Raw genomic sequence first — 27,717 nt, 5'->3', positions numbered from 1 at the left:
ACGAGGCCGCCGCGCCCCACGTGACGCCGCTCCCCGAGCGGCGCGCGGCGACTCCGCCAGGGCGGCGCAGGGAACCCGCGGCCTTAAAGGGGCCGCGCCCCGCCGGGACCGACAGCGACGGCCCCGCGCCCCTGTGCCCCGGTCACGCTGTCCTGGCTGCGGGTACCGGGTTCCCCCCGCTCGGACACCGAGAGCAGCCGGCAGTGGCACAGCGCGGTGCTCGGCGCTGCCCCGTGGCTCTGTCCCTGAGGCGATGAGGGATTTTTACCGCGCTCGCTCAGCCCTGCTCAGCATCGCTCCCGCCCGTGCGCTCTCCCAGACCGCGATCCTCTGCTTGGGGTTGACCCTGCCGGCTCAGCGAGCTCGGACCAGGGGAGCCCCTGCGGCCCCTTCCAGCCTGACCCGCTGTGTGAAGCGCAATCCCTGCTGGAGGCCGGCGGGACGCGGAGGTGAGGGTGAGGTTGGTCACTCGCAGTGACTCCCGCAAACTCCGACATCCCCACCGCGGAGAGCCGCGCTTGGGTTAACGGAACGAGAGCTCCGGGATGGTGGCGCAGGGCAGGAGTGTTGTAAAGAGAGGGAATGTTTTGGAAAAGAATTGAGAAAAAAAGCAAGAGAAAACTCTCATGGTTCAAAGGAACACTAAAGTTAAGAAACAAACACTACAGGAAGGAAGAGGAAAGCAAGGGAGATGCTGCTGCCTCCTGTACAGCAAACTACAGGAACGAGTCCATCAGCACTTTCACCAGATTCAGCTGCTTCGGAAACCCACGTTCCTGGTGACTGCCCAGAACAGATGCTGTGAAGATCTTAAATGTCTTTTACTTCAGCTAAAACTCTTGCCTCTTCCCTCCACACCTTTATCCCTTGAGCTGTCCGACTCAACAAATCTTTGGTTTGGAAATCCCTGGTTTGCCCTTCCCTGCAGGTCCCAGCACAGCCTTATCACCATGGCAAACACTGTGACTCCCTCCCATGACAGGCCCTGTGCAGTGGGGAAAGGTTAGCCCCATTTCATAGGAAGGAGAGGAAAAACACAAAAAACAGAAGTCATTAAACAATTTGCTTCAAAAAGGAAACAAATTCTTGAAACTGATGGGGGCACAGATCACTCCAGGCCAGTGCCAGCATCACACGATGGTGAGAGGTCCCTGCCCTCCTGCCTTGTCTCCTTCCTCTGGTTTGCAGTGACCCATCTGGAAGGGGCACCTCTTCTGAGGGCTTTCTTGCTTACTTTACCTGTAGCAGCATAAACATTGCATGAGGCTTTGGAATGAAAAATCTTAAGACACAAATGTGAGGCAGAACTTCCTCATTAGGGGAAAGACATTTGCTTAAAATGAATGTTAAGTAACAAGGAAAAAATTCCCTCTTTTTAAGAAGTGAGGTTTGGGAAAGCATGGAAGAGCCAACAGTAGGGAATCTCTCTGTACAAACCCCCTCTGACTGCATTAGGACAAAGGCTGCAAAGCAGTGAAACAGGATTGAAGATATCTTGACTAGGCTTTGGTTTCCTGGAGAAAACTCCTTCTTCCTGAGTCATGCAGTAACCACAGGACTGAAGGACAGAAGTGAGGAAGGATATTTGCATGTTTTCTTTCTCTTTTGCACGGCTTCAGCCATTTGGGGAATGCACCTTTCACAGGCCACAGACTGCAAGGGAGGTTCCCATTAACCCAGTGCAAATCCATTTATATTCAGCTGTCTTTGCTTCCTCCTTAGCTCCTTACAGAATGGGAGCTCTATTGCAACACCAGCAATTGAACAAAGCAGGGCTCAGCACTGGACACCCAGAGCAGAGAGAGTTCTGTAAGGCATCAATTCAAATCTAACTTCTACATCAAAGTACAGGTGTAGCAGAGCTGCTGACCACACAGAAGGCACGTGCTGCCAGCATCATGGAGAGCACTTGTTTGGTTTCACATGTAATGTCCTGCCCAAAATAACCAGAGAAAAACTGTACTGTTGTAAATGACTTATTGTACCAACCCCTCGCACATCCAGTCATTTATGCTGCCATCCTGCAAGATTATAGACTGCGGTTCAAAATCCAAACCGTGAAAAAAAAAACCATGAAATGCTCCATAAATTCTCCCACAATCTAGTTCCCATGGAAAACAACTAAAATCTTGTTTCTACCTGCTAATAGTGGCCATGGGATTGAGTACACATCAGTTGTATCAGTCACAAAAACTGAAAATCCTGCAAAATGAATTTTCTAAGATCTAAACTGTACTTGGTCTTATGAATATGTTTTGCTACAATGATCAAATCATCAAAAGACTACTAGAAAGCAAAAATTCTGTGTTGAGGTAGGCCCCAGCCAGTGCAAGGGACCAAACCACTGCAGTGAGTCAAGTGTGCTGGGGTCTCAGCAGGAAACAACCCAGACAGGATGGCTTTGCCTCACACAGGAACCATTCTAGAGAACTTCATGTGTGCATCAACCCTCCAAACCACAACCCTCTGTACACTAAAACCATGTGAACCCACAGGACAAGAGCAAGGCAGACATATTCTCCTTAACCAGCAACTAGGAACTCCTCAGGCAAGATTCACTACAGATCAGCCAGTTCCCTTTGAAAGAGGTCTGCAATGCTTTTTCAACTCCTGTACTGGCCTGCAAGATATATAAAGGTCTGGGATGCTTTTGGTTCAGATGTGTGAATGGACAGGCATGGGAGTCCTTGCCTATCTTATTAGATTTTCTGTCTCACTTCAAAATGAACTGGAATGTGATAGCAAAAGAGATGTACAAGCAAGCAGTTTCAAAGGGAGGTTATAATTTGTAGCTGAGCAAGTTGTGATATACTGCAATAAATGTTAAGCAGCACCTTTGGTGTCACCCAGGGAAGGAGGATTGTTACTGCACTGCCACAGACTGACAGGAAAAGCCACCTCCTTCCTTACATCTCAGGCAGGGCATTTCCTGATGCATCCCAGCTTCAGGCAAAGGCTGGTTTCCCTCACTCCGAGCAGCGGGACAGATGGATGGGCTCTGCCTGCATGAGCCCCTTCCACAGAATCAGCATCACGGCATGGGTCAGCTTGGAAGGGACCACAGCGGCTCAGCTCTTCAACCTCCTTGCTCAAGCAGGGTCGTTCCAGAGTGCAGGGCACAGGATGGCATCCAGACAGTCCTTGAACATCTTCAGTGCGGGAAACCCCACACCCCCTCTGGGCAATCTGTTCCAGTGCTCGGTCACTGCACAGGAAAGCTGCTCTTCCTCATGTTCAGGTGGAACGTCCTGGATCAGTTTCTGCCCGCTGTCTCTTGTTCTATTGCTTGGCACCATGAGCAGAGCTCCATCCTCTTGACGCCTCCCTCTCGGTATTTCTACATGGATGAGGTCCCGTCTCAGTGTCTCCTCTCGAGGCCGAACAGGCCCAGCTCCCTCACAGGGTCCGCCCCGGTGCCGTGCTCGGCTCCGCCGCTCTCCCCGCGCTCCGGCCCCGCCGCCCCGGCCGTGACGCGCCCGGCCCGCGCCAATGGCGGCGGCGCTCGGGGCCGCTGTGGGCGCGGCGCTCCCCGCCGGCCGCGGCTCCGCGGGGCCGCCCTGCCGGGGCGCGGCGGCTCCTTCCGCCGGGAGCGGCGCCGGGCGGCGGGAGGCAGGTGAGGGGCGAGCCGGGGCCGGGCCAGGCAGCGCCGCTCGCTGCCCGCGGGCGGTGGCGTGGCGGGCAGGGCGGGGTGGGTGGAGATCGGGCCCCTGCCGCCCTTCCCGGCGGCTCCAGCGCTGTCGGGAGCAGTGGCGGGGCCGTGGGGAGGTGCCGGCACCTTCGCGCAGCCCCGCGGGGAGGTTCCGGGTGGCGCGGCCGCCGGCGGAGCCCCGCGCCGCTCTGCAGCCGCATCCCGCGGGGAGCGGGGCCGTGCCCGCCCGGGGCCGTGCCCGCCCGGGGCCGCCGCACGGCTCCTAAGCCGCTCCGGCCTTAATGCCCGGCCCGCTTAATGCCCGTGCGGGGCTGCGGGCGCGGCTGTGCAGCGCTCCTGGGTCCCCGCGGGCTCCGAGCGGAGCGCCCGTGGCTGGCCCAGGGTACCGGAGGAGTCCCCGCTCGGTTCGTGTGACGCGGAGGAGAAATGTGTGCGCGGTGTGCCTTTGGACACGTCGAGTCCTGGGGTGGTTCACATCGTGCCACTGCCACGGCCTGAACTGGGGGACAGGGCCTTGCTCTCCTGAGGAACATCATTGCTTTTATTATATGCCAGGAGTTGGGATATTCTTCTTGAATTCTGTAGCAATCAGCATTATGCCTGGCCACTGGAAATTTTAATTAACAACATGTCTTCATTTAAGCATTTTAGTTCTATCTGAAATTACCTGGCTGAGCTGCGGCATGAGGAATAATTCAGCAGATCAGATTTTTTCCAGGCCCTTGAGAATACTTGACATCTTCTGCACTCACTGAAAATCGCATAAGCCAGCAGCACCAAGCATCCTTCAAAACTGGGCAATATCTGTCTTTATCCTCTGCAGCAGAGCCAGTGCAAAGAGGCCTAAAGTGAAGTCTTAGAAGTTTATAATCCCAAATGCATTTGGGATTTTCCCATGATTCCCCAAACACTGTCTCAAAAGTTCAGATGCAAGAATATGTAGAAATTCTCACTTGTCTTGGCTGTCTTGTGTATTTTAAACCAGTTGCATTAGTCTGGGTTAATCGTCCCATCTATGTTTTTCCTAACTTGATAATCTTTGGAACTTTCATCACCTTTTCCCAAACTGTTCCAGGTACTCTTCTGCCTGCCTGGACTGTCATTCCAGTACAGGCCTTCATTTATATCTTTGCCCATCTTTAAGAGACTCAGGCATCATTTTTCTTTGTTACCTGGCTAGGTAGCTGTTGTTGTCACATTATCCATAATGCTTCCTTCACTCCAGACTCTCTGGCATTCTGGTTGCTTAGGCGCATACTTTTTCCTTGTGTTATAAACATTGCTTTGGAAAATTATAAGTGCTAATACTGAAGCCTTTACTTTCCCAGCCTTTCTTTCCCCAGCCTTCATTTGACTTGTTTATTTATCCCAACCAAAATTTGACTGTTTTGATGGCACCCAGAAGTCAAGTGACAGAAATACACTGGCTTTCTTGACTTTTGAAAGGACTGATGTCCTTTCAGGCACCTGCCTCACCCCTCTGAGAAGGGCAGGACTGCAGTGCCCAGAAAATGAGGGGTTATTATGGAATAGAACTGGAATGGAACTCAACCAGGTCTCTGCTGCCAAACTATGTTCTGTGTGTACTTAAATTCATCACACCTACATATAAAGATCCTAAAGTTGGATCTGACCCAGAATGCTGTGAAAGAGGTTTCCTGGCAGAAGCTGGAAGTATGCCTGTGGTTTAAAAGCAGATGTGTGCTTTTGGAGAAGCTCCCTCTCACACCCTTGCCTTTGTACCTGTGTCAGGGTGTGGTTACAGGGGGAGGAGCCCAAGAAGGAGGGATCAGGGGATATCAGGGCTTTGTGGAGCTGAGGTGAGCGGGGTGTGTAGCACCACCAGCATTACCAGATCTGAGAGTGGAGCTGCCTGCTATGAAATGGTCTGTGCTGCCTCTTCCCAGTTCAGAACTGACATCTGTCCCCAGCTTGCCAGAGCTGGCCTGTTTATGTCTGAGCTTTTGTAGGATGGACAGTAATGGGCTGGGAGAAAGGTCATTTCAGGGCTTTTCAGGGACATCTGAGAGGTGTTGGCTGCACAGCTCTGACAAAGAGATCTGGCTGCCAGCTTTGCACAGGCTCATTTTAAAAAATCATTTCTCACATCTTTATTTAATTTGACTGATGATGGCTCAGAGCATGACTGATCTGCAATGGGTTCAAGATCCATTTTTGTATCCATAATTTCCAGTAATAACCTCATTTTTGCCTTTCAGATATGGCCATGCCCAATTCCCTCTTGTGGGCTGTTGACATTTTTGGGAGGGTTTACACTCTCTCTACTGTTGGCCAGTACTGGGAGCTCTGCAAGGACACACAGCTGGAGTTCAAACGGGTCTCTGCTGTCAAACAGTGCTGCTGGGGAATAGCCTGTGACCATCAGGTGTACACCTACGTGTTCTCAGGAGATGTTCCCATCAGATACCAGGAGGAAACCTATGAGAACCAGGTATGACAGGTACAGTACCTCTCACACGGCCACTGCCTGGACTGACAGCACATCCTACATCAGCTGTCTCTCTTATTCTCACAGGAGGATTGATCAGTTTTGTTTGTTTTCATTTTTTACCAGAAGTTTCTGAAGAGTACATGTATGTGCCAAACACCACGTTATTCTTGTAGTATTTAAATTCCCAAAGGAGTTACACTTCCCTGCTCCTAACAGAAGCAATGCCAGTGTGAACTCCAGCCTGGTCTGTGTGAGCCATTGCAGACTGGAGCATTCTCCCTTTTCACTGAGTGGTTTCCATTTCTCCTTTCCTTAGTGACAAGTACACAATCCCCTTAAGAAAATGTCCCATGTAACTTCCAGGCAACAAAGATACATTATCAGAAATATATTATTCTTTTAAAAATGTTACTTCTTAGTGTTACAAAAAACTTCTCTAATAAAGGCATCTCTTTCCATTAAAGTACAATGTTTCCAACTTTTTTGCGTAGAAGCTTAAGGGGATCCTTTCTATTTGAGGCACAGGATTTAAAAGGAAATTTATCAAATTTGGTTTTAAGTTAACCAAAAGTTAATTGGGAGAGAAAATTGATGGATTTTCTTGAGCACATTTCTCTGATTCCTAATGGGCAATGGAAGGAATATACATTGGGAAGAGACATTAACTTACCTATATGGGCAAAAGTACATCAAATTAATTTTGTACATTATTTAATATTGATATAGCTTTTCAGCCACTTAAGAATGTTTCTCTTATTGTGTAAACATGTTCTTTAAAAATACAAAATTTAAGATCTTATTTGTTAGGTTAAAACTTTTGTTTTGTTTTTTCTAGGTAATGAAAAACTGAAAACAAAATGCTAGAAAGCACAAAAAGAAACACTCTACAAGAGCTAACAACAACAAAATCAAACTGAAGTAGTTTGCAGATAACGTGCAAGGCAATTTACCCAGATTTCTAGTAACAGCAAATAATATTTTGTGTAAAAATTATAGAAGGATTTTGAACCACTCATTTTCCACATGCATTAAAATGTAAGACAGTATTACAGGACAGATTTTGCCAGTATTTCTATAGTATGTAGGTGTGTGGGGGGTAAAAATGACAGTATTGGTGAAAATCCTTGTGGTATTGGTTCTGTAACTGATTCAAGGCAATTAGGGAAAAATACATAAGATCCAGGGGACATTTGCTGGTACAGTTCTCTTGACACCATTCCTGGCAGGGGCAGTGCTGTTTTTCTAGCGCAGACAAGAAATGAATAATCTTTCTCTGGGAGCAGATTAGAGACACCAAGGCCATCCCTACAGCATTACCCTAATGCTGCAGTGTCATGGTGCCATACATCATAAAGAAAAAAGCCTTGTGCCTGGTAAAATATAGCATCAGATGGTCCTATTTATGTAGTTGAGAATTACTTGGTTGGGATGAGCTCTGCAGTCAGCCCTTCTTTGATACTTAAAAAAGCTTCCTCCAAAGGCTGTCAGGGAGGGGCTCATGCAGTGAACACTTTCTCATTCACCCCAAGAATTTATTCCTCTCCTACTGCACAAAATAAGAAACTTGTCTTGACTCCCTGTGGATGTCCAATGAGATACTGTGATCTCAAACAAAACACTTTATTTATTATTTCTGGCAGCGCTGGAATCCTGTTGGTGGCTTTTGTGAGAAATTACTGCCCAGTGACCGCTGGCAGTGGAGTGATGTGAGCGGGCTAAAACACCAGCAGCTCGATAGTTTCACACTGCCTTCACCACACTGGGAGTGGGAGTCTGACTGGTATGTGGATGAAAATATTGGAGGGGAACCAACAGAGAAAGGGGTAGGTGCACAATTCCAAAAAGAGATCTATTCCGGGAATCCTTGCTTTGTAAAATGAAGGGAACTTTTATAGAAGTGTAAAAAAAAGTCTGTAAAAATAAAACTTGCCATAAATACTTCTTTCTGGGAAATAGCTCAACTCTAATACAACAGAAGGAAGGATCTTGTTTGAAGGCTTTTGAAGTCTATAGGAGCTTCTATAGAAGCTTTTTTCTTTTGATCAGGCCATGAAATCCTGGCAACTGAATGCTATTGTTATTTGTGGTCTTTACTATGCAGAAAGTAAAAATGTTTTACTGTGTCTTGTTTGTTCTGTGTATATCATCCAGAGGAATTTGGGCATGATTCATAAATCATTCATGGAATTAGCTGATCTGTTAATCAGGGCTCTAGAGACACACAGAGTGACTTGTGCTGTGACTCTTGTGCAGAATTGCTCTGAGTTATGACTTCAAGCTCTCCCTTGATCCTGTTTCTCATACAAGAAAACCTCTGTTTGCAGGGCTGGACCTATGCCATAGACTTCCCCAGCACCTACACGAAGGATAAGAGATGGAATTCTTGTGTCAGACGCAGGAGATGGATCAGATACAGGAGATACAAATCACGGGACATTTGGGCAAAGGTTCTTCATCTCTTTTAAATATTAAATAAACTGATTGTCTGAAATAATGATAAGTGCAGGGAAGTTAATGTTTTATGACTTCTCTGAAGGCTAGACTTCACTGGATTCCTTCACTTCCAACTTGCTATTCTTGTAAGCATGAATGGAAGGCTGGGATTTTTCATAGAAACCTGTGGTAAGAAGGTGCCACATCTCATGGTGATGCAATTAGTGATGGATGCTCAGCTCCTTTGCAAATTTCAGATCAACTTTTTAACTTCCTTTGGTTGTGTGACAAAGCACTCTCATTTGAGGTGGCATGTGCTTTGCATCATTCACCAGCTATGTCATTTATCTGTGGATAAACTTTAAACTGTTCTTTAATAATTGTTGTTCCATTTTAAGAACATAGAAAATTGTAATTTGTGATCTTTCAGCTTTCCAATTCTGTATGCACTGTTCTGTGAGTAAAACTTTCCTTTAGTTAGGGTGCAAAACACAGACTTCTCCATGCTGCCTTGGCAGCGTTTCCCCTCCCTGCATAGGGAGGCCTTGAATGAGAGGCAGAATCTCCATGCCCAGCCACTCTAGGAGGGGATACATAACCAATCTCAAGACCCAAGTTATGCCAGCAGCCAGGTCACCTGTTTGCAGTGTCCCCTGTCCCCAACCCTCCTTCCCTCTGCTGCAGATTGTGTCCCACGATGAACCAGACCAGCTGCCAGACCCCTTCAATGACATCTCCATCGGGGGATGGGAGATCACGGACGAGCCGCTCGGACGCCTCTCAGTGTGGGCAGTTTCTTTGCAAGGAAGGGTATGTGTGTGTTCCCTAAGTTTTCTAATAAAAATCACTAGTGAAAAGGAGTTAAATACTTGTAAAGGAAGGCAGGGTTGTTATTGTTGTCTATCAGTAAGGAGATGCACTTCTCGTGCATCTGGCAGAGGATGAAAAGCTGCTTTGGGACTACGTTATGTAACAACTTGTGTTGTAAATGGAAAGGCTTAGTACCTCTAGGGTTGTTGGTTTATGGAAGCCTTTAACCTCTACGAACAGGTGAATCTTCAAAAACTTGGGCTGAGTAGTATCTTTCATCTTGAAAAATGCCCAGAATGCTGACTGTGGTGCTGGGAACCAGGAGAAGAAACCTTAAAACCTGAGAAATGTTCTGGTGAAGCATTGTGCTGTGCCTTTGGGGAGGAGAGACAGGAATGATTCAAGCATTTACAAAATAGTTTTCTAAGACTCACTGATTGGAAAGGGGTCACCTCCTGACCTGGCAGTGTGGCATCCAGCTCTGAAATGTTTTCATTTTATTTTCTGTTGAAAACTATACATCTTTGGTGGTGGTGGTGGTTTTAGGCTTCCCATGGGGTCTCCTCTTTTGCTCAGTCCTGTGAAGATTTGATTCTTGCTTTTCTTCCTTCATCCTTACAGCATGTATCTGATATTCCTTTGTGTCTAGACAGTTTCTAACTTGTGGGCTCACATGGCAGAATGTAATACTTTTAACAGATAGTCTGAGCTTTCAGTCACATTTGGCACTGCCTGGAGAGGCAAGCAATCTTGGTTAAATTGTGTAAAATAAAACTCCCTATTCCTCATACCTTCTAGTAATATGTGACAAGCATCCCGCTCTACAGGCTTACTTGACTGCCATTGTGAAATGCTTTTATTTCCCAAGTGAAAGTCCCTGGGGAGATAAAGTATTCCTAAAAATGAAGATTTTGCACTCAGCAGTCATGCTGTGGAGCACTCGTATGACTGCCACAGGATGCTTTCTATGTTTGACCTTTCTATTTTGACTGTGATCTCCATAAAATTGCACAGCCCAAGACTAGCAAATGTCTGGATGTCACCAAAGGCTGCTCAGAGAATGGAATTTTTCCCCCATATTGTGGCAGGCTCTGTTCAGTGAAAGTGAGGTCAGGCTGTCAGCTAACAGTAACATTTTTGTGTTATGTATTTGTTCACTCTTGGTTTATATAACATGCCCTGAAATACACTGAAGTGGTTTAAATGTTGAAATATACACAGAACTTGTAGCAATAGCTTACTGTACCTAATCAAGATGCAATTCCATGATAAAAGCTGCTCTGTAGAACAGCCTCCTCCCTTAGTACATAAGGAAATAGCTTCAACTGCATAATCAACATTAAAAAAAAACCTGTCTTTAAAGGTCAGAGTGCCATGCACTACATAAAACAATCCTGTTGTTAAAGGAGAGCTGTTCTTTCCAGTTTGTCCTTACTCTAGTCTCAATGGTTTCATTGTTGTGGTGATATTTTTTTCTCATTTCATTTGTTTTTGTTTTTTTAAACTTGTCTAGTTATGGTACAGAGAAAATGTCTGCCACCACAATCCAGAAGGTTCCACGTGGTCCTTAGTCACCACTCCTGGTGAAGTTGTACAGATCAGCTGTGGACCCTACGACCTCCTTTGGGCAACTCTTTGGGAAGGGCAAGCTATTGTGAGAGAAGGAATTGATAGGAATAACCCTCAAGGTAAAGTTTGTTAAATTTGGCTGGATTTATTTGGCTGGCCTTTAATTTGTATAGTGTTGAATAAGAAACTAACCTAAGTGCCTTCTGGGTTCTGTCTTTTGCAGGAATTTCCTGGAGTATTGTGGAGTCTCCAAGCTCTGAAAATGGAATTATGCACGTCTCCGTGGGTGTTGATGTAGTGTGGTGTGTTACAAAGGATAGAAAAGTAAGAGGGCTCACATTCTGCTTCTGCTTTTTCCTTGCCTTTCCCTCTCTGCTGCTCTCAAACAGGAGTGTGACTTGCACAGGAAGCCTTGGTGATTTGGACTCTCTGTCCCCATGGTTTGAGGAATTCTAGTTCCCCCTGCTGTTACGGGATTGCTCTGTGGTTTGTGATAGTTGAGTTGAATTTAAGGAAGGCTTCGTGTTTCTTTTGGAAGGAATTTTCTAAACCCAAGTCAGACAGATTTAGCAGGTGGGTGGGGTTGTTGGTGGGGAATGGATGAGGAGCCTCCTCTAAGGGATATTAAGCATCAGACCTGAAGTGACTCCTGTTTCCACAAGGACTGAGTTTTACATCAAAAGCAGCAGGGAGAGTATTCTTATCTACACTTTCCTGCATCATGCCATTTTTTTATCTTCCTACTGCAACTGTTCCCTCCTCATCAGCCTTTTAATGTGGGGGGTTTGGTATTTAATTAGGTGAGGTATCTCTTATGTGGATGTGTGATTACTTTCTAACTGCAGCTTTAGCTTAGAATGATGGAATGTCTTAAGCTGGAAGGGACTCATAAGGATCACAGAATCCCACTCCCTGCTCCTCCACACTGAATTCAAAGCCAGGCCTGAGCTCTGTGCTCGTGCAGCAGTTCTGTTGAGTTTCTCTGCTGTAGTGAGTCACTCGTTGTCAGCTGAGCCATGGTAACAGGCTGTGCCCAGCCTGCTCCATCTGCCAGACAAATCCACTGTAATAAATGGAGATAAGCTGGTGCATTTTCCTTCAGATCTGCCTCAGGGCAGTCAAGCATCCTGATGTTATGGGGTCCAACCAACAGCCTCTAAGGGAGCTGCTTGCCTTGACTATATGGATATATGCTACATACAGAAGGAACTTCTTCCAGGTGCCCAGCCCACAGACACTTTCAGACTGGTGAAGTCAGATCTAAAGGGAGACAATTTCAAGAGCTGCTAAAGTACAGCTGACAGTTCCCACTGGCAGCCCTGCTTCTAGGGTTTGAATGTAACACTATTTAGAAGCCCATTCAGAGTGATCAAAAATAGCCTACATGTTGATAGTAATAGAAAGTATTTTTCCAACAGCATAAAAACTAACTCTGTCACAGAAAGTCCTACAAAAAAAGTCCCCTTTTTTGGCTTTTGTGGCTGCAGGTGGAGACACAATGTGGGTACAATTAGAAGAATCATTTTATCTTTATCTAATAAAGAAAAAGAATCAAGGAAGTAATTGACTTCTTAAGACAATGTGGCAAGTCAGTATTAGAGATTAAGACTAATCCACTAAAGGAATTAAATTCTTGCTAGAGCAAAAGGAGAAAAATGTGGACTTTCTGTTGTTGTTGTAGGTGTGGTTTAGAAGAGGAGTGAACTCACATAATCCTTGTGGGACAAGCTGGATTGAAATGGTTGGAGAAATGATGATGGTAACTGTGGGCTTAAACAACCAGGTAAGAGAGCTGGGGAGCAGCTGAGAGAGAGTTTACATTCCCTCTGGAGGGGAGTGTTACCTCTGAGGGGCATGTTCCTTCTAGTGCAGGAGCTGTTCACACCTGGTGAGGACTCTCAGCAGTAGGACTGGCTGGACAAAGAGACCCTGGGCTTAAACTGCTGGGAGGGAAAGTGGCTGAGTTCTGCAATTCTGCACCTGAAGGTGACAGCCAGCAGTGTCTTGTATGGCTCAGGGAGGTGCAGACTGGTTTTGGTACAGAATTTTGTTCTGCATCTACAGTGTCAGCATTAAGGAAGAACACAAAAGGAAAACGCTGTGCCCAGCAGTTCTCTGTGCTCAATTCTGCACTACTGCACCTTTTTTGTATCTGACTCCTACTGCTTTCCAAGGCACCTCCTTCACCAAACCCCTTCCCTCCCTAGGTCTGGGGAATTGGCTGCGATGACAGAGCCATTTATTTTCGTCAAGGGGTCACACCAAGTGAGCTCAGTGGGAAGACATGGAAGGCAATTGTGTCTGGCAGAGAGAGTGACAGATCTCAGACTGGGAGCTCAACAAGTCTGCTCAGGTACTTCATGAAATACCTGCTCGAGATTTGTACAGCAAGGGTTTCAATGCTAGGAGGTATTTCTTTACATTCGAGGGGTACAGAGGGGAACACATCCCTAATCATTACATGTGCCAAAAGGCATTTGCATTTTTGCCATTAAAATTAACAATAAGCAGCAGTTGTTGCACTCAGAGAAGAATCTGAAGCTCCCACATTGGAATTGACTGCATGCCTGCAGTAAAGCATGTTCCTCTGGGCTTTACTATCACTATCTGGAACTAGTCTTCTAATAAGAGAAGATGTTGATTATGAAATACCATAAAGGAGTGTCAGCTCCACTTAGGAATTATTCTTCCTGAGTGTCACTGTATGTTTCTTTTCCTAGGGAAGTTAAATCAGTTACTCACCCTGCCAGTTGGCCTCTGGGCTGTACCACACATGCCAATAGATCTGAGCCAGGTGTGTGCTGATAAGTTTCCTTTAGCAAAGACAAATCATAAAGTTAATAGTGGGCTTTTAAAAATCCCATTTGTTATTTCATTTTCAGAAAGTGGGATTTGTTTTCCTGAGAGTTGTAGGCAGCCAGCACCACCAATTGTTTGAAAAGATCAATAAAATTCCTTCCTATGTTTCAGATTTAGTAGCCCAGTTTGCCAGATTTGTGTTGGACTCTTTCCTCTGATGATAGGATTTGACATTTAAAAAAGAAGTCTGTTCCCTCTGCTGTTTCTCTCCTGCAGTGAAACACTAAGTCAGTTTCTGTGTCTGTGATCTAAGGCCTGTGCTGATTTACAATGCTTTGGATGATAATTAATTATCTATTTGTCCTTCAGTGCTGGCTGTTTCTTTACTGATGATATTCAGAACCAAACAAGCGCGGTCATTCAGGGTGATGCAGATCCTTCCTCTGATACAGAGCTCCCCGGCGTGCCCGCCAGCCCTGCCAGCACTGCCCTGCCGGGAGCTGCAGCTGCTGGGAATGGCCCAGCCAGCCCGGCTGAAACATCTGCACAGCTCCCTGTGGATGCCCTGCACTCTGAGCAAGGAGAAGCCACTGCTGCTCCAGCTGCTAATGAGAAAGATAACCTTGAAATGAATAAATCTCCTGGAAACCCAAATCCTTCTGCAGAACTGCAGTGGATCAACATTGACTTGAAGGAGGCTCAGAAGCATCCGGTGCTCTCTGTCAGCAGCTTTGCAGACACATCCAGCCTCTCCTCCCTGGGCGTGTTCTCGGTGGGAGCTGAAGACCAGTACGGAGCCGATGAGCACCCGCTGTGGGCCTGGGTGTCTGGGGGAGGCTGTCTGGTAGATCTGCACAGCCCCCTGAAGTGGTTCTCTGCTCCATCAGGTACTGGCCAGTCACCACAGCACACCCCAGTTCCAGTCACAGCTCAATATGCTCTTTGAGAAAAATGTTGGTTTGTTTTTTCTGAGCAAAGCCATGGTGTAAAACTGGTGCTAACCCACTTTCTCTTACTGCAGTTTGTTAATAGGTTCATGTCTGAGCATAGTGCTGCAGTATTTAGCTGTAGAACACTTTGGGCCTGAGATAAATAAATGTAAAAGGGCTATTTTCTCTTGAGTTCCTGAAACAATTTTGTAAAGTGACCTGTGCTGGATCTACATCTAATTTTTAATTGTATTGAAACTGCAGCTTCAGGCAAAACACATCACTGAGCAGTAACAGGAAGGAGTGAAAAGGGCTCTCTTGGGAGGTGCAGATGCTGGCAATAACTGCCTCTGCCATTCCTACTGAAATGGGTAAAATAAACCATCAACTGTGGCATCCCAGTATTTAACAGGCTAACTCGTGATGCAGTATATTATCTAATTATCTTGCAGTTCAGTGACAAAACTCTCACTTTTACAAGATTATGGCTTTAAAAGCTTCCATACAATCATCTAGTGATCCTATTTCTACACATCGTTTACAAAGCTTGGCTGTAACACATTGATTCCTAATTATAATCATGATAAAAATGCTGTTAGACTGGGTTGATCCAGTTCAAAGGAGTGCAGTGTTTTACCTTTCACAGATCTGTACTCAAAGCTCACTGGAGTTTATTAGGTTTGGTTCTGTCCCAGGTTTGTCATCATCCGTGCAGTCTCTGTCCCTGTCCATCACTCCTGCACAGACAGCAGCATGGAGGAAGCAGATTTTTCAGCAGCTCAGTGAAAGGACAAAGCGGGAACTGGAGAATTTCAGGCACTATGAGCAGGCTATTGAGCAGGTAAGCAGTGAGGACATTCACCTCTTCTCTTCTAAACACATCTGGGAATCAGTAATACATTTCTGACATACTGATTTGAGCTTCCTGTCAGCTTTATATTCTTGTCCTTATTTCTGTCTGTGACAACTTTCCTGGATTATTAATGTCTGAGCTCCCTGTGGGAAATTAACAGCTTGTCAAACATGGAGCAGCAGTATTCATCTAAAAGCACTTTCAGATAGTTTTATTTAGGAAGAAACAAAGCACTGGTCAGCATTATTTGGGTATTGTGAGACCTCAGATCCTCAGAAATAGTTGCAATAGTGGAACACTGTGTGAATTACTTCACCACAAGATGAGGCATCTTAATTGAAACAGTGACTCAAGTAGGTGAGCTTCCCTCTCTATGGCCATTAGGACTAATTTAACTTGCGTAAATACATGATGCAAACGTCAATGGCAGCACATAAATAGCAGCAGTTTTGTTTGATGTTCCCTTTGTTATACTCTTCGGCTTTTTTCAGATTCATTCATATTTTTGATCCCTTCACTGCTCATTGCCAAATGACATCTGGAATTATTTGATTAAAAACACTTGGAGTCCCGGGGTTTAATCAAGTTTAAAAAAATTATGTCAAAAGCCTTTAAACTCCAAACAGATTGTGTTATAACAGGAGCAAACTTGAGTCAATCACTACCTGTATGTTACTGCATTCTCGCAGGAGAAAAATGTTACTACTGTTGTACATGTGCAACTTCAGTATCTTTTTATCCACTTTCATGAGTTTTCACACCCTGGTCCACTCCATATGGGAATGTGTGATACAGGTGTATGACTGAATGGATACAGGTGTGATACAGACTAACCTGCAGCAGAGGCAACTTGTGGTCACAAAAACAGCGTTTGGGAGAAAGAAAAAGAGTCGTGCAGTTTCTTTATTCCTGTAATTTTGTGTTTGCCTCGCAGTCAGTGTGGGTTAAAACTGGAGCCTTGCAGTGGTGGAGGAACTGGAAGCCTCATAAGTGGATGGACGTTCGAGTGGCACTGGAGCAGTTCACTGGGAGCGATGGGATGCGTGATAGCATCCTGTTCATCTACTACATGTACCACGAGGAGAAAAAGGTGTGTCAGCTGCAGGCCCCTGGAGAGCTGCTTCTGGCAAAGGGACGCCTCTGAGAGGGAAACAGTTGCTTTAAAGGAGGCTATTTTATGACTAGGAGCTAAATTATGGCTACTGTTCTGAGGTTTGGGAATCAATTCAAAGGCAACCCCAGGCACCAGCAAACTGCAGGTTTTCTGAGCTGTGTTAATGCTGTGTCAGGAATACCCAATAACGAACCACTCACATTGCTTAAACCATCAGTTCTGCACTAATTAAGAATTCTTCTGGAAGTTCAAAGCGTTCTTGATTGTGAAGAGCCTGCCTTAGCTGGACAGGGTCATCCCAGGTAGGGTTAATGCCTGCAGGCAAAAGGTATCAGAGGTAGGGCAAGGCTGGAAATTGAGTCCCATTCCCTCTGTGCCAAGAATTGATTCTTTGCTGTCCTTGGCAGGAATGCTTGTGGACCTGAAGTGTGAAAATGCTGGCTCTGTGGAAGGTTTGCTTTAGTCACAGGGTTTTTTTCTCTTGTCTTAGTACATCCACGTGTTCCTGAATGAAGTGACCATTATAGTTGAAGTGCTGAATGAAGCCAAGCACTCCTTTGCACTGTACACACCTGAGAGGACGAAGCAGCGATGGCCAATCCGCCTGGCAGCCGCAACAGAGCAAGAAATGCACGACTGGGTAATTCTGGGCTTCTCTCATTTCAAGCTGGCAATGTCTGCAATAAAACACAGAAGCCAGTCTCTGAAATGTCAGCATTACATTTAAACTCTTGAGGCTACTCATCTGTTTTTAAAGTTTAGGTATTTAAACCATCTGATCAAACTTATTCAGAGGCACCTGAGGGTTGTTGTCTCCTCTGAAGTCTGCATGCTTTCTGGTGCTGCAGCTGTCCACAGCAACACAAATACTGCTTTTCATTCTCTTCCTGTCTCTGGATATAGATTAGGGTAGGAATGAGTTAGGAGTTGAATTCTCTGTTGTCATTGTTGCAGAGAGTCTTTTGTACAGGCAGACAGGCACAGATACACTGGACCAGGGGCAAACTGAGAGATGCTTCATCCTGATAAACTCCTGCAAACCACAGTGGTTCCAGTGGTTCTATCATAGTTTCTGAACCACTGAATTCTAGTGCCTTTTGAGAAAAAGCTGCAAATTCACTTTGCTGATTTGCAAGAATGTGCAGAGGTAAAATTTTGTTTTACAGTACTGAGCATCTCTGTGGGAATTTTTGTTCTCGCTGTAAATGGAAGCTTTTTTTGCTTCTTGTTTTGTAGCTGTCTCTGCTGAACATGTCTTGCTGTGAAAGCAGACGGATCCAAGGCCCTCCTTCTCACCATGCCATTTGGTCAGTTACTTGTAAAGGAGACATCTTTGTTAGTGAGCCAAGTCCTGAGCTGGAGGCCGGACCCCAGCTGATGCCGTGTGATCAAATGTAAGAGGCTTCTGAAGCTGTTCTTTCTGCTTGGGATGCCATCCAGCAAAGAATGTCCTGTCAGTTTGGTGGCTTTGATGGGCTCTTGGAGTGTGCAGTGCACTGCAGATGTCTCTCACTGACAGGGTTAATGGCTGCCTTCTTACTCATGTTTGCACGTGAAGAAATTCACCAAACCACATTTTAATTCTTAGCTGCTGGAGATAGCCTTCTGATTTCAAAAGCCTTTCTCAATAAGATTCCATTTTTTGTAATTGCATCTTTAATGTCATAAGAGATAGCCTAAACTGAAAGTAAATCTAATCGCTGTAATTGGAACATAATTTGAGCTTTCAGTTTTATCTGAGTCAAGAAATCTGAAACTGCCAGTCCTCCATAGACACTGCCATCCAGAAGCAGTTTCTCGACAGTTTTTGTGACAACTGTGGCAAATTGGTACTGCAAGCCCCTCAAGCAGAACAATACCATCTGCTTTTTGGTAGCTGTTCAGAGGAAAAGCTTTCAACTGGCAGCTGCTTCCACTTACAGGTGGCACAGTGGTTGGACAAGAGAGCAGAGAAGGCTGCCTGTGCTGCAGATTACGGGTTGTTGGTGGGAGGGCACACATTCCTGAGGGATGTGGTGCTGAGTGTCCTTTTCCTGAGGGATGTGGTGCTGAGTGTCCTTTTCCTGGGGGATGTGGTGCTGAGTGTCCTTTTCCTGAGGGATGTGGTGCTGAGTGTTCTTTTCCTGGCAGGTTCTGGCGGCAGGTGGGAGGGCACCTGCGGCTGATCGAGAGCAACAGCCGGGGCGTGGTGTGGGGCGTGGGCTACGACCACACAGCCTGGGTTTACACCGGAGGATATGGAGGTGGCTTCATCCAAGGTACAGCTTGGGAGGGAGAAATCAATCATCAGTGGCTGTTGGAATTTAAAATGTAATGTCTTCAAGCTTTAGCTTTACTCTAATCCACATTGTTTATTCCTCACAGGGCTGGCCAGCAGTGCTGATAACATTTATACACAGTCAGATGTGAAATGTGTTTACATCTATGAGAACCAACGGTGGAACCCTGTCACTGGATACAGCAGCAGGTTATTTATTCAATTTATTGCATTTATTTACTTTAATACTAGTACTTCAAATGAAACAAAGGCTTTGTTCTAGCTTTTTGGAAGAATTATTATACTTACTCCATCTTCAGTCTCCTCCAACATTCACAGTTAACCTGTGATAGAAGGAGCAGTGTTTCTCAATTTTCTAATTTGTAATTACCCATTCAAAATCTCCTTATGGCAAAACATTACAGATTTGTGCTTTGTGATTGCACGAACTGTGCCTACTTGCAGTATCTTTCACTATTAAGGCTAGACAGAAAAGTTATTAGGATCTATGTATTCCTATATATATTAGGATCTATGTATTCCTATACATATTGTGATAAATATACTGGGTCCTTGAATAGTATATTTGAGCAAAAGTATTGAAAAATACATATCTACATATATGGGATTCATGGTCTAGTTTTAAATGATAGTGAGGAATATCACTCTACAGAGAAACATTTACATAGTCCTCAAGTTTGGTATAACTGGGAGCAATTGTACAGATTCTTTCCCACTATGCTCATCACTCACATGATATTTCTAAATACAGATTAATGATGGCAGTGCTTTGTGTGTGAAAGCAGGAAGTGCTACAAAAGGCTTTTCTTCCCTCGCCTTTTAAACTCCCTGTTGTAAATGACCTTGCATTGCATTGTTCCACCACCACAGAGGTCTGCCCACTGACAGATACATGTGGAGTGATGCCTCTGGCCTGCAGGAATGCACAAAGACCAACACCAAGCCTCCATCTCCACAGTGGTCCTGGGTAAGCTTTGTCTTACAAGTTTTTTTACAAAGAAGTCCAGGCTTAGCAAGTAGGATACAAGACTTGAGTTCAAGGAGCACAGATTTTATTCTGGGTTTTAACATTTAACCTTGTTTTCCCAGTTCATAACTAGCAATAATCTTCCATAGTCAAAAGAATGTTAAACACTGAGTGGGAATTTTTGTTTAACATGACTTAGATCCTTTTCTTTTCAGCTGAATTACAAAGATTTGGACTCTGTATGTATTTCAAGTATTAGAATGTTTCTAGCAAGTCATTGCTCTCCCAAAGGTGGAGGTAAATAGAAGAAGAGGAGTTTATGTTACACCAGGTGTTGGTTGTCATTCCCAGTGTCCCTGTTTGCCCCCAGGTCTCGGATTGGTACATCGACTTCAGCGCGGCGGGCGGCACGGACCGGGAGGGCTGGCAGTACGCAGCTGACTTCCCAGCGTAAGGAAACTCCCATCCCACCAAACCCCAGGCCTCACTCCTTCTCATTTCTGGTTTGCACATTCTCTGCCCTGTGACAGGGACATAACACTGCCTCATTTTCCCCCTTTTTGTGGGCGTGCTAATATTTGCAGGGAGGGAGGGCAGCAGGGTGAACTTGGCAAACTTAAAGAGTTTTAAAATCAGCAGGGGTGCCTGGTGAGCAGATGGAGGCAGTGCTGTCAGGCTGGAGAGGCTCTGACATCCTCATGGACACTGTTTAAATCTGTTTTGGTAGGTCCTACCATGGCCACAAGACAATGAAAGACTTTGTCCGACGGAGGCGCTGGGCAAGGTGAGGAACCTCAAAATAAATAAGTTTTGAACTTGAATGCTGATTGCTCACCAAGTCTGCTTTAGTTATGAGGTGAAAAGTCTTGTCACCTAATCAACAAAAGAAAAAGTAAAGAAATCTGAAATAAGTAACTCAACAGAGAAACCAATGACCTTTAGCATTATGTCTCTAATTGTAAGTCTCTGTGGGTAGTTACCCTGTTGGGTTTTGTGGGATCTGTAGATAAAAGTCAGACAGTTCTTCTCTGTATCTGATTTTCCTTATGGTAAATTATTAAGGAATAGTAGACACTGGGTATATCAGTACATATTAAGTCCCTTGTAACAGCTGCTAATAGCCCTTTTATATTAATAGTTTTAACTTAGGAATTGCACGTACTCAGTGCTGGGCCACAGATAGTCCAACCCCATTTCAGTCAGAGGAAATGTGCAGGTGAAACCCAAAAAACAGCAAACTGCCACTATATTCTATAAGCTGGGGAAGTCTGTGCATTCCCTGTTTTTCCAACTTTTCTATGCTTTCTATACTAATAGCTGTGCTAATTAATTGCTGTGAACTTAGACACTACTGGGTTTTGGTATTGATGCTAACAAGTATTCAGCCCCTTGTACAAAGAGCTTTGAAGTGAGTTCTGAAGCATCCAAAGTGTTATTTCACAATATGCAGAAAAACAAACTCAGTAAATCAAAATGGGGACTTGAAATAACATGAGCAACATGAGACATACCCTCTAGTCTAAACACTTCCTCTTGTTTTAACTACCAATTGAAAACTGAAAACAAATAGGGAACTGCTCAGGGTTGGATCTGTTTTTTCAGAACTGGAAAACAGAGGAATGTCTTCATGTTTTTACACAAAATTATTGTGGTGATGATAGAGTCTAACATAATTTCCCTGGTCAACAGCACAACCTTGGTGCAATTTCCACAGAAAAGGTACACGAAGTCCCAACATGACTTATCAGGTCTGTCATTTAGAGCTGCTTTACCTCTGCCCACCTCAAGATGCTACATAACCTTTTTAACAGACCAACCAAAAAGGAATTGTGAAGTTATTCCTTTAACCAAGGCAGAGGAAGGAATGAGCTGGGTGTGGAGTTCTCTTTGCAATTTATTATCCTGCTGTTGCCCAGTGAGTCTGAGAGCTATGGAGCAGTGTAGCACCAGTTGCAGACTTCTTGGGTGGTCTTGGTTTTATAAAGTAACTTTAAAAAAACCAAACAAACAAAACAACAGAAGCTTTGAGAAATCAGTATTAGTTTAAACTTCAAAACTTGATGCAAAACATAACTGATTGTTAAAAACCTCTTTCAAATTAAATATATGAATATTTAATGAAACACACTGCCTAATGAAAAGACTTTAGGACTGGAAGTCAACAATAGACTGGGAAACCAATTCAGTTGTACAAAGTATATACTTCTGACAGGTTTGGGTTTTTTCTGCTTCAGAAAATGTAAGATAGTCACCAACGGGCCATGGCTGGAAGTGCCTCCTGTTACCCTGTGGGACATCTCCATAATTCCCAGTTCAGCTGCAGATGATGAAGAAGCAGTAGCACTGTGGGCAATCAGTGACAAAGGAGACGTGCTCTGCAGGCTTGGAGTGACACAGCAAAATCCAGCTGTAAGGCTCCCTGTTTGTTTTTACTGTTTATTGATGTATTTAATGTAATGTGCAAGTACAAACCATCACACAGGGCCCTCTCTCAAAGCACCTTGTTATTTTTCATCTCTTTGTGTCCCAGATTTGGAAGTGTCTGCCCATCAGCTGTAGCAGTTTGCTGCCCACATTCTTTATAACAGTGCTTCTCTTGCATAATCTGCCTGAGCTTGTGCCACATCACCTGCAGGAGCCTCTCTCAGCTCCTGGCCATCTTCTCATGAAGCATTTTACTTCCACTTTCTGTACTGGCAGCTTAGTTCTTCTTGTTTTGTTTGCTTTTTGAAATTGTTGACAACACGTGTACCCCACTTAAAGGAGTTGTTGAGGAATAGACTCTGTGAAGCATGGTCCCACTCTAGTGCCCTTGATACCAGTAGGATAAAAACCAGGAAAAACATCTAAGAAAATACTTTAGTAGAATTCGGAGAAAAACCACAATAAATTGAAAAATATTTAAGAATTTTTTTCTCTTCCTGATCTGTAAGGCAGTGCAGCAGTTAGGACTGGAATACTGTGTCTGGAATCTGAAATCCCGTGTCGGTTGTTTTTCGTGAGGAATTATGAAAAAAAAGAAAGCTGTAGTCCAGCCATTCAGAGACATGTAGATGCCTAAAATGCAGTGATTTTAATAGAAAAGGCCCTTCGTTGTCCAGCTTAATTATTTCTAAAGAGTTGTATATCCAAATATCTTTGAGGATCAGCAACCTCATTTCTGTTCAGTTGTAAAGTTATGTAGGATTTATTCTCCAGGTTTTTCTCATTTGGTAATGATCAACAATATTTTGTCATGGAGGTTTAACCACTGCTTCACAACTCATCTCCTGTGATTTGTTAGGGAACATCCTGGCTGCACGTGGGAACAGATCAGCCCTTTATTTCCATCTCCATTGGAGCATTTTACCAAGTGTGGGCTATTGCCAGAGATGGTTCTGCCTTCTACCGGGGTTCAGTGTCTCCAAACAAACCTGCAGGTAAGAACTTGTACTTCATCTTTTGCTCTACTCCACTTCCAGGTGTGAAAAAGTCCAATCTGCTTCCCAGAGGCCTTTCCCATGGTTGTGCAGAACAGTGCATACAAGTAATACAGTAATTACAGCAGATAATTTGCTATTCACTTGCGTAATTTAAAGTGTTCATTTGTAAAAAACAATTAAAAGTATATGAAGTGTGATGTCATTCACAGCTTTCCTGCACAGCAATATATTTCAGCTGCAGATATTTCATTGCCTAATTCTGTTTTTTCAATGATTAACTCAAGATTTGTGACCTTTAGGTGACTGTTGGTACCACATCCCTTCGCCCCAAAAACAGAAGTTAAAGCAAGTCTCAGTAGGACGAACATCTGTGTTTGTCTTGGATAAAAATGGTAAGGATTTAAAAAACTGTAAGTCAGTGCTACAAAAAGTACATCAGTCTATACCAGACTGATTTAAAAAGGAGAGGCTAAGTCAGAACTGGACAGATGATTACTGGTGCTCCAAAGGGAGTAATGTTTCATATTGAAGGATTTGGAGCAGCAGTGCACTTAAGTACTGCTTCTGAAGGCTTGGTTGTTGTGATATCTGTGCTCTGTGGGAGAAGACACCAATGAATGTCAAAGAATTGCATGGCTGGATTTTGTCTGGAATCCTGCTCCAAAACAGATAAATCATGAAGCACCTTTTGTGTAAGAAACAAGCCTTTAACACCAGATTCAGAAACCTTCATCTCATTTGCTTTTGTTTTCTAGTGCACAGTCCCTTATATGAACTTTTCCCTAAGAAGTTTTACAAAACAGAGTGTCTGCTATTTTTTATAAACAGTAACTACAGAAATACAAATTCAGGGACTTCATTTTGTCCATCTGTGTAACCCATTAGACAAAACTGCATTTCCCCAGAACACAGACAGAATTAATTCCTGATTGATGTTGTTTACAGCACTTCAGACCAAAGCCATGCTGGGCTGTAACCAGCACTCTTTGCTTTACAGGCAATCTTTGGTACCGCCAGGGGATCACACCCAGCTACCCTCAGGGATCTACCTGGGATCATGTTTCAAATAATATCCGGAAAATGTCTGTAGGGCCCCTGGACCAGGTGTGTATTCAGCTTCCTGGTATCTCATTAGTTTATTAAAAATTATGTAGAACATACTGGAGTAATTACATGTTCTTCAGCCTTAGTTTGGTTTAACTTCATTGCACAAGATGTTGGTCAAAATGCTGGAATCTGATAGTAAGAGAAAATATCATGCCAATGAAATAGCCAAGCCCTCTGCTGCAAAAAGGGTCATTAATTTTTTTTCCATTTTTTTAACAAGGCTTTTTATATATTTAATCTCTTTCCTGCCAAGTCTTATCTGGCACTGTTTTAATTATAACACTGCTCTATAGTTTGTTTGGGTGTCTCTCTGCCTAAATTAGACCATTTTCAGCCTATTGAAGAACAAAAGTGATGTTTGAAAGGGGTCAGACAGAGATTTCACATCTGGGAAGAGCAGCACATTTTACTGCCTCTCTCTGCTTCCTCGAGGTGTGGGTGATCGCTGACAAAGTGCAGGGCAGCCACAGTCTGAGCTGTGGCACCGTCTGCCACCGCACCGGTGTGCAGCCCCTGGAACCCAAAGGCCTCTCCTGGGATTATGGAATTGGGGTAAGTGCTGGGGGCACAGAACTGCCTGTACATCCCAATGTCTGTGGGCTCCAGCTGGCCAGCATTGGAAAGCTTGGATATACCTGGACATTTTCCTTCAGGTTTAGGTTCCTTTTTGAAGTCATTATCATGGGCTGTGCAATCGTTGCTGGGTCGTTGTTTATTTGCATTTGATACGTATTCATTTTAAACAGCTAATTTAAAAGTTACCATGGAAAAACTAGTGGAGTAGGAGCCATTTTTTAAAAGGTGTATTCCTTCCTGGTCTGCACATGATTATTCCTCGTTGTTGTATCCTGTAATATTCTCAATGTTTTGAGAAAGGCTATTTCAAGGTTTTGCCACCTTTTAAGCTGGTGGAATATCTGCAGTGGCTCTGTTATGAATGCTTGACCCTACCAATCTCAATTCCCTATGATAAAAACCAATCCTCAAGTTTACCCTCTGTAACTCCCTGTCAGGGGATCTGCTGTGTTTTGTTTCATTTTACAAGGAGCCTTTTCTCTAATTCATGCCAGAGCAGGATTACTTTCCTCATGAACAAATAGTATAAACTAGCAGTGCACATAAAGCATCACATCATGTACAGCCCTGACAGGGTGATGTTCTCCTTTTGAATTTCTGTATCCCTTTTTCCCAGGGTGTGTGGGAGCACAGGGTGATGTTTCTCCTTTTGAATTTCTGTATCCCTTTTTCCCAGGGTGGGTGGGAGCACAGGGTGATGTTTCTCCTTTTGAATTTCTGTATCCCTTTTTCCCAGGGTGGGTGGGAGCACAGGGTGATGTTTCTCCTTTTGAATTTCTGTATCCCTTTTTCCCAGGGTGGGTGGGAGCACATTACAGTCCGAGGAAATGCAACAGAAGCATCCCGGGCTGCTGTGCCTGACACTGCCGAGGAAAACCCAGCAGCATCAAAGGAGGGAGAAGAGGAGGAGAGTAAAGGGAAAACAGAACACTCCAAGACCCCTCTGATGGTCAGTGAAACTCAAGAATTGGACAGAAATTCTGTCAACTGTTAAACTGTTGCCATCTACGTGTTGCTAACAAGCAGTAGGCAATAGTTTAAAAAGAAATGTGTCTCCTGCTTGGAGAGAAAAACATGACATTTTTGTGCTACTAATATGTTTGACCTAACTGGACTTTGCAATGGGGTATTTTAAGTACTGAATCCTTCTAATGCATCTTGTGTAAACGTGACTTGATAGAGTCCATAGTTTTGTCAAAGCAGGCAAGGTTTTTAACCACAATGTGTTTCTGACCCTTTACCACAGCTGCTACACACCATACAAATGTGAATATCTGCGTTGATGATCGCTGCATTTACTTTTTTTTTATGCTCCCTCCATTTCTCTCATATTCACACATCTTGCACACTGTCCTTGAGATTCATCTTTGAGCACAGATGAAGGTGTTTCAATTTGAATGCATTGCAGGCAAACACAGCTGGTCCTGTTTGTAGAGGCCCTTACCCACGCACAGAGCTCTGCTCACAGGAGGGCTCCGTGTGTAAGGACGGACTTGGGTCAGGCTGTTCTTGCTCCCATCAGCAAAATCAAATTCAGTACAGCTCTGCTTAGGCTGCAGTTACCAGGAAGGGCCGATTTTTGCTGTCTTTGCTCACAGTGAGCAATGTGTTCATCAGGCAGCAGAAGCCCTGGTTTCAGGGAGCCACTGGAGTTCTGCTCAGTCGGGCTCCGCGATGTCTCACTCTGAACTGGCACTGCAAGTGCTGGAAAATCACATTCTGTCTTCAGCTGAACTGTAGCTGGGATCACTGAGGTACAGATGCCTGCCTAAGGAGGCTGGAAGGCACCAGGCTCTGGAGGCTGTGCTCCAGAGCATTACAAATTATGCTTTCATACTGCAGAAGTCAAGGGAAGGTCTTAAACTCTGACTTTACAGTGGTAGGAATGCTAAATAACTTTACTGATAGCAGTGGAGTTTGCAGTGTACTCTGATGGCGGTTCAGAATGAAGCTCTGCTCTTCATTTTGTGTGATTTATTAATCCCTTTTTCAACATGAAACCACTTTTTTTTCTCAAAAAAGCCTTTTATTCCTGGCTTATTTATCGTAATTGGCCAGTTTACATTCAATTCTCCTCTCTGTGTGACTGTATACAAAGCTATTTTTATATGATGAGCAGTTTGGTGTGGTCTCAGTACTGTATTTGTAGAAGTAAAACTTGTTTGCACGTATTTAAGGAATATATTTGGTATTTAATGCCAATGAAAGCACTGTTTCCAAGTCCAAATGTGAATGAAGATTGAAGATGCTTTACTGATAAAAAAGAACCTGTTGATCTTTCCAGTATGTCATTAGAGATTTCTGATTTATACATACATTGTGGGAGAACCATAAATAATGTGTTGCATTAATTACTGTAATAGGTTTTGCATAACTTGCACAGTATCTTGTCCAAATAAATAACTTTATTACATGTATTTTTAGAGAATTATTAGGATTGTATTTTTCTCTGCATTGTATCAAGATTTTTCCTTTTAATAGTCAGTGTTTACATCTCCAACAATCAACCTGATTGCATACAATAAGCTTTATAATGTACCTTTGCATTTTTCCCTACATTGCCAAGTTTCACTTACTTTACTGTACAAAGCTGGGTTTAAGTGAAAAAAAAAGATAAGTTATAAGTTGTTTATGTTTGAGTACTAAGTATTTGCCTTCTAAAACATTATTTAGAAAAGTATTTAATTTAAAAATATAATGTCATTGTTGTGACAATTAATCCTAGTTAAAATATGGAAAAGTGACTTTAAACTGAAGTA

The 27,717-nt window shown here is 44.1% G+C and overlaps 1 protein-coding gene across 2 annotated transcripts; it reads left to right on the top strand.

Moving 5' to 3' along the window:
- The first annotated feature begins 1,287 nt into the window (after positions 1-1,287).
- On the top strand, positions 1,288-27,666 carry TECPR1 (tectonin beta-propeller repeat containing 1). 2 transcript variants are annotated; one of them, XM_063414399.1, is made up of 25 exons: positions 1,292-3,613; positions 5,869-6,101; positions 7,742-7,924; positions 8,426-8,548; positions 9,219-9,344; positions 10,858-11,032; positions 11,137-11,237; positions 12,595-12,696; positions 13,121-13,266; positions 14,082-14,599; positions 15,337-15,482; positions 16,429-16,584; positions 17,099-17,248; positions 17,845-18,002; positions 18,739-18,866; positions 18,973-19,075; positions 19,757-19,853; positions 20,224-20,303; positions 20,581-20,637; positions 22,088-22,262; positions 23,137-23,272; positions 23,575-23,667; positions 24,273-24,379; positions 24,815-24,934; positions 25,755-27,666. In XM_063414399.1, the coding sequence occupies exons 1-25, from the start codon at positions 3,490-3,492 to the stop codon at positions 25,950-25,952; spliced, it is 3,735 nt and encodes a 1,244-aa protein (XP_063270469.1). In that variant the 5' UTR covers positions 1,292-3,489; the 3' UTR covers positions 25,953-27,666. The 2 variants fall into 2 exon arrangements, with proteins under 2 accessions (XP_063270470.1, XP_063270469.1); XM_063414400.1 differs by lacking the exons at positions 22,088-22,262; positions 24,815-24,934; positions 25,755-27,666 and having other exon boundaries at positions 1,288-3,613.
- Positions 27,667-27,717: the final 51 nt, after the last annotated feature.

The sequence above is a fragment of the Prinia subflava genome, chromosome 17 (genome assembly GCF_021018805.1).
Source record: "Prinia subflava isolate CZ2003 ecotype Zambia chromosome 17, Cam_Psub_1.2, whole genome shotgun sequence".
In the NCBI taxonomy this organism is placed as follows: domain Eukaryota; kingdom Metazoa; phylum Chordata; class Aves; order Passeriformes; family Cisticolidae; genus Prinia; species Prinia subflava.
Note: the sequence above shows the minus strand (reverse complement) of the source record. Positions and strands in the feature narration are given on the sequence as shown.

What these genes read in the sequence shown, in the direction of transcription:
- TECPR1 (XM_063414399.1), top strand. Translation starts at nt 3,490, where the DNA reads ATGGCGGCGGCGCTCGGGGCCGCTGTGGGCGCGGCGCTCCCCGCCGGC. An exon ending in CTGTGGGCTTAAACAACCAG is followed by an intron (nt 12,697 to 13,120) that starts GTAAGAGAGCTG and finishes TTCCCTCCCTAG; the next exon opens with GTCTGGGGAATTGGCTGCGA. An exon ending in GTTTGTCTTGGATAAAAATG is followed by an intron (nt 23,668 to 24,272) that starts GTAAGGATTTAA and finishes TTTGCTTTACAG; the next exon opens with GCAATCTTTGGTACCGCCAG.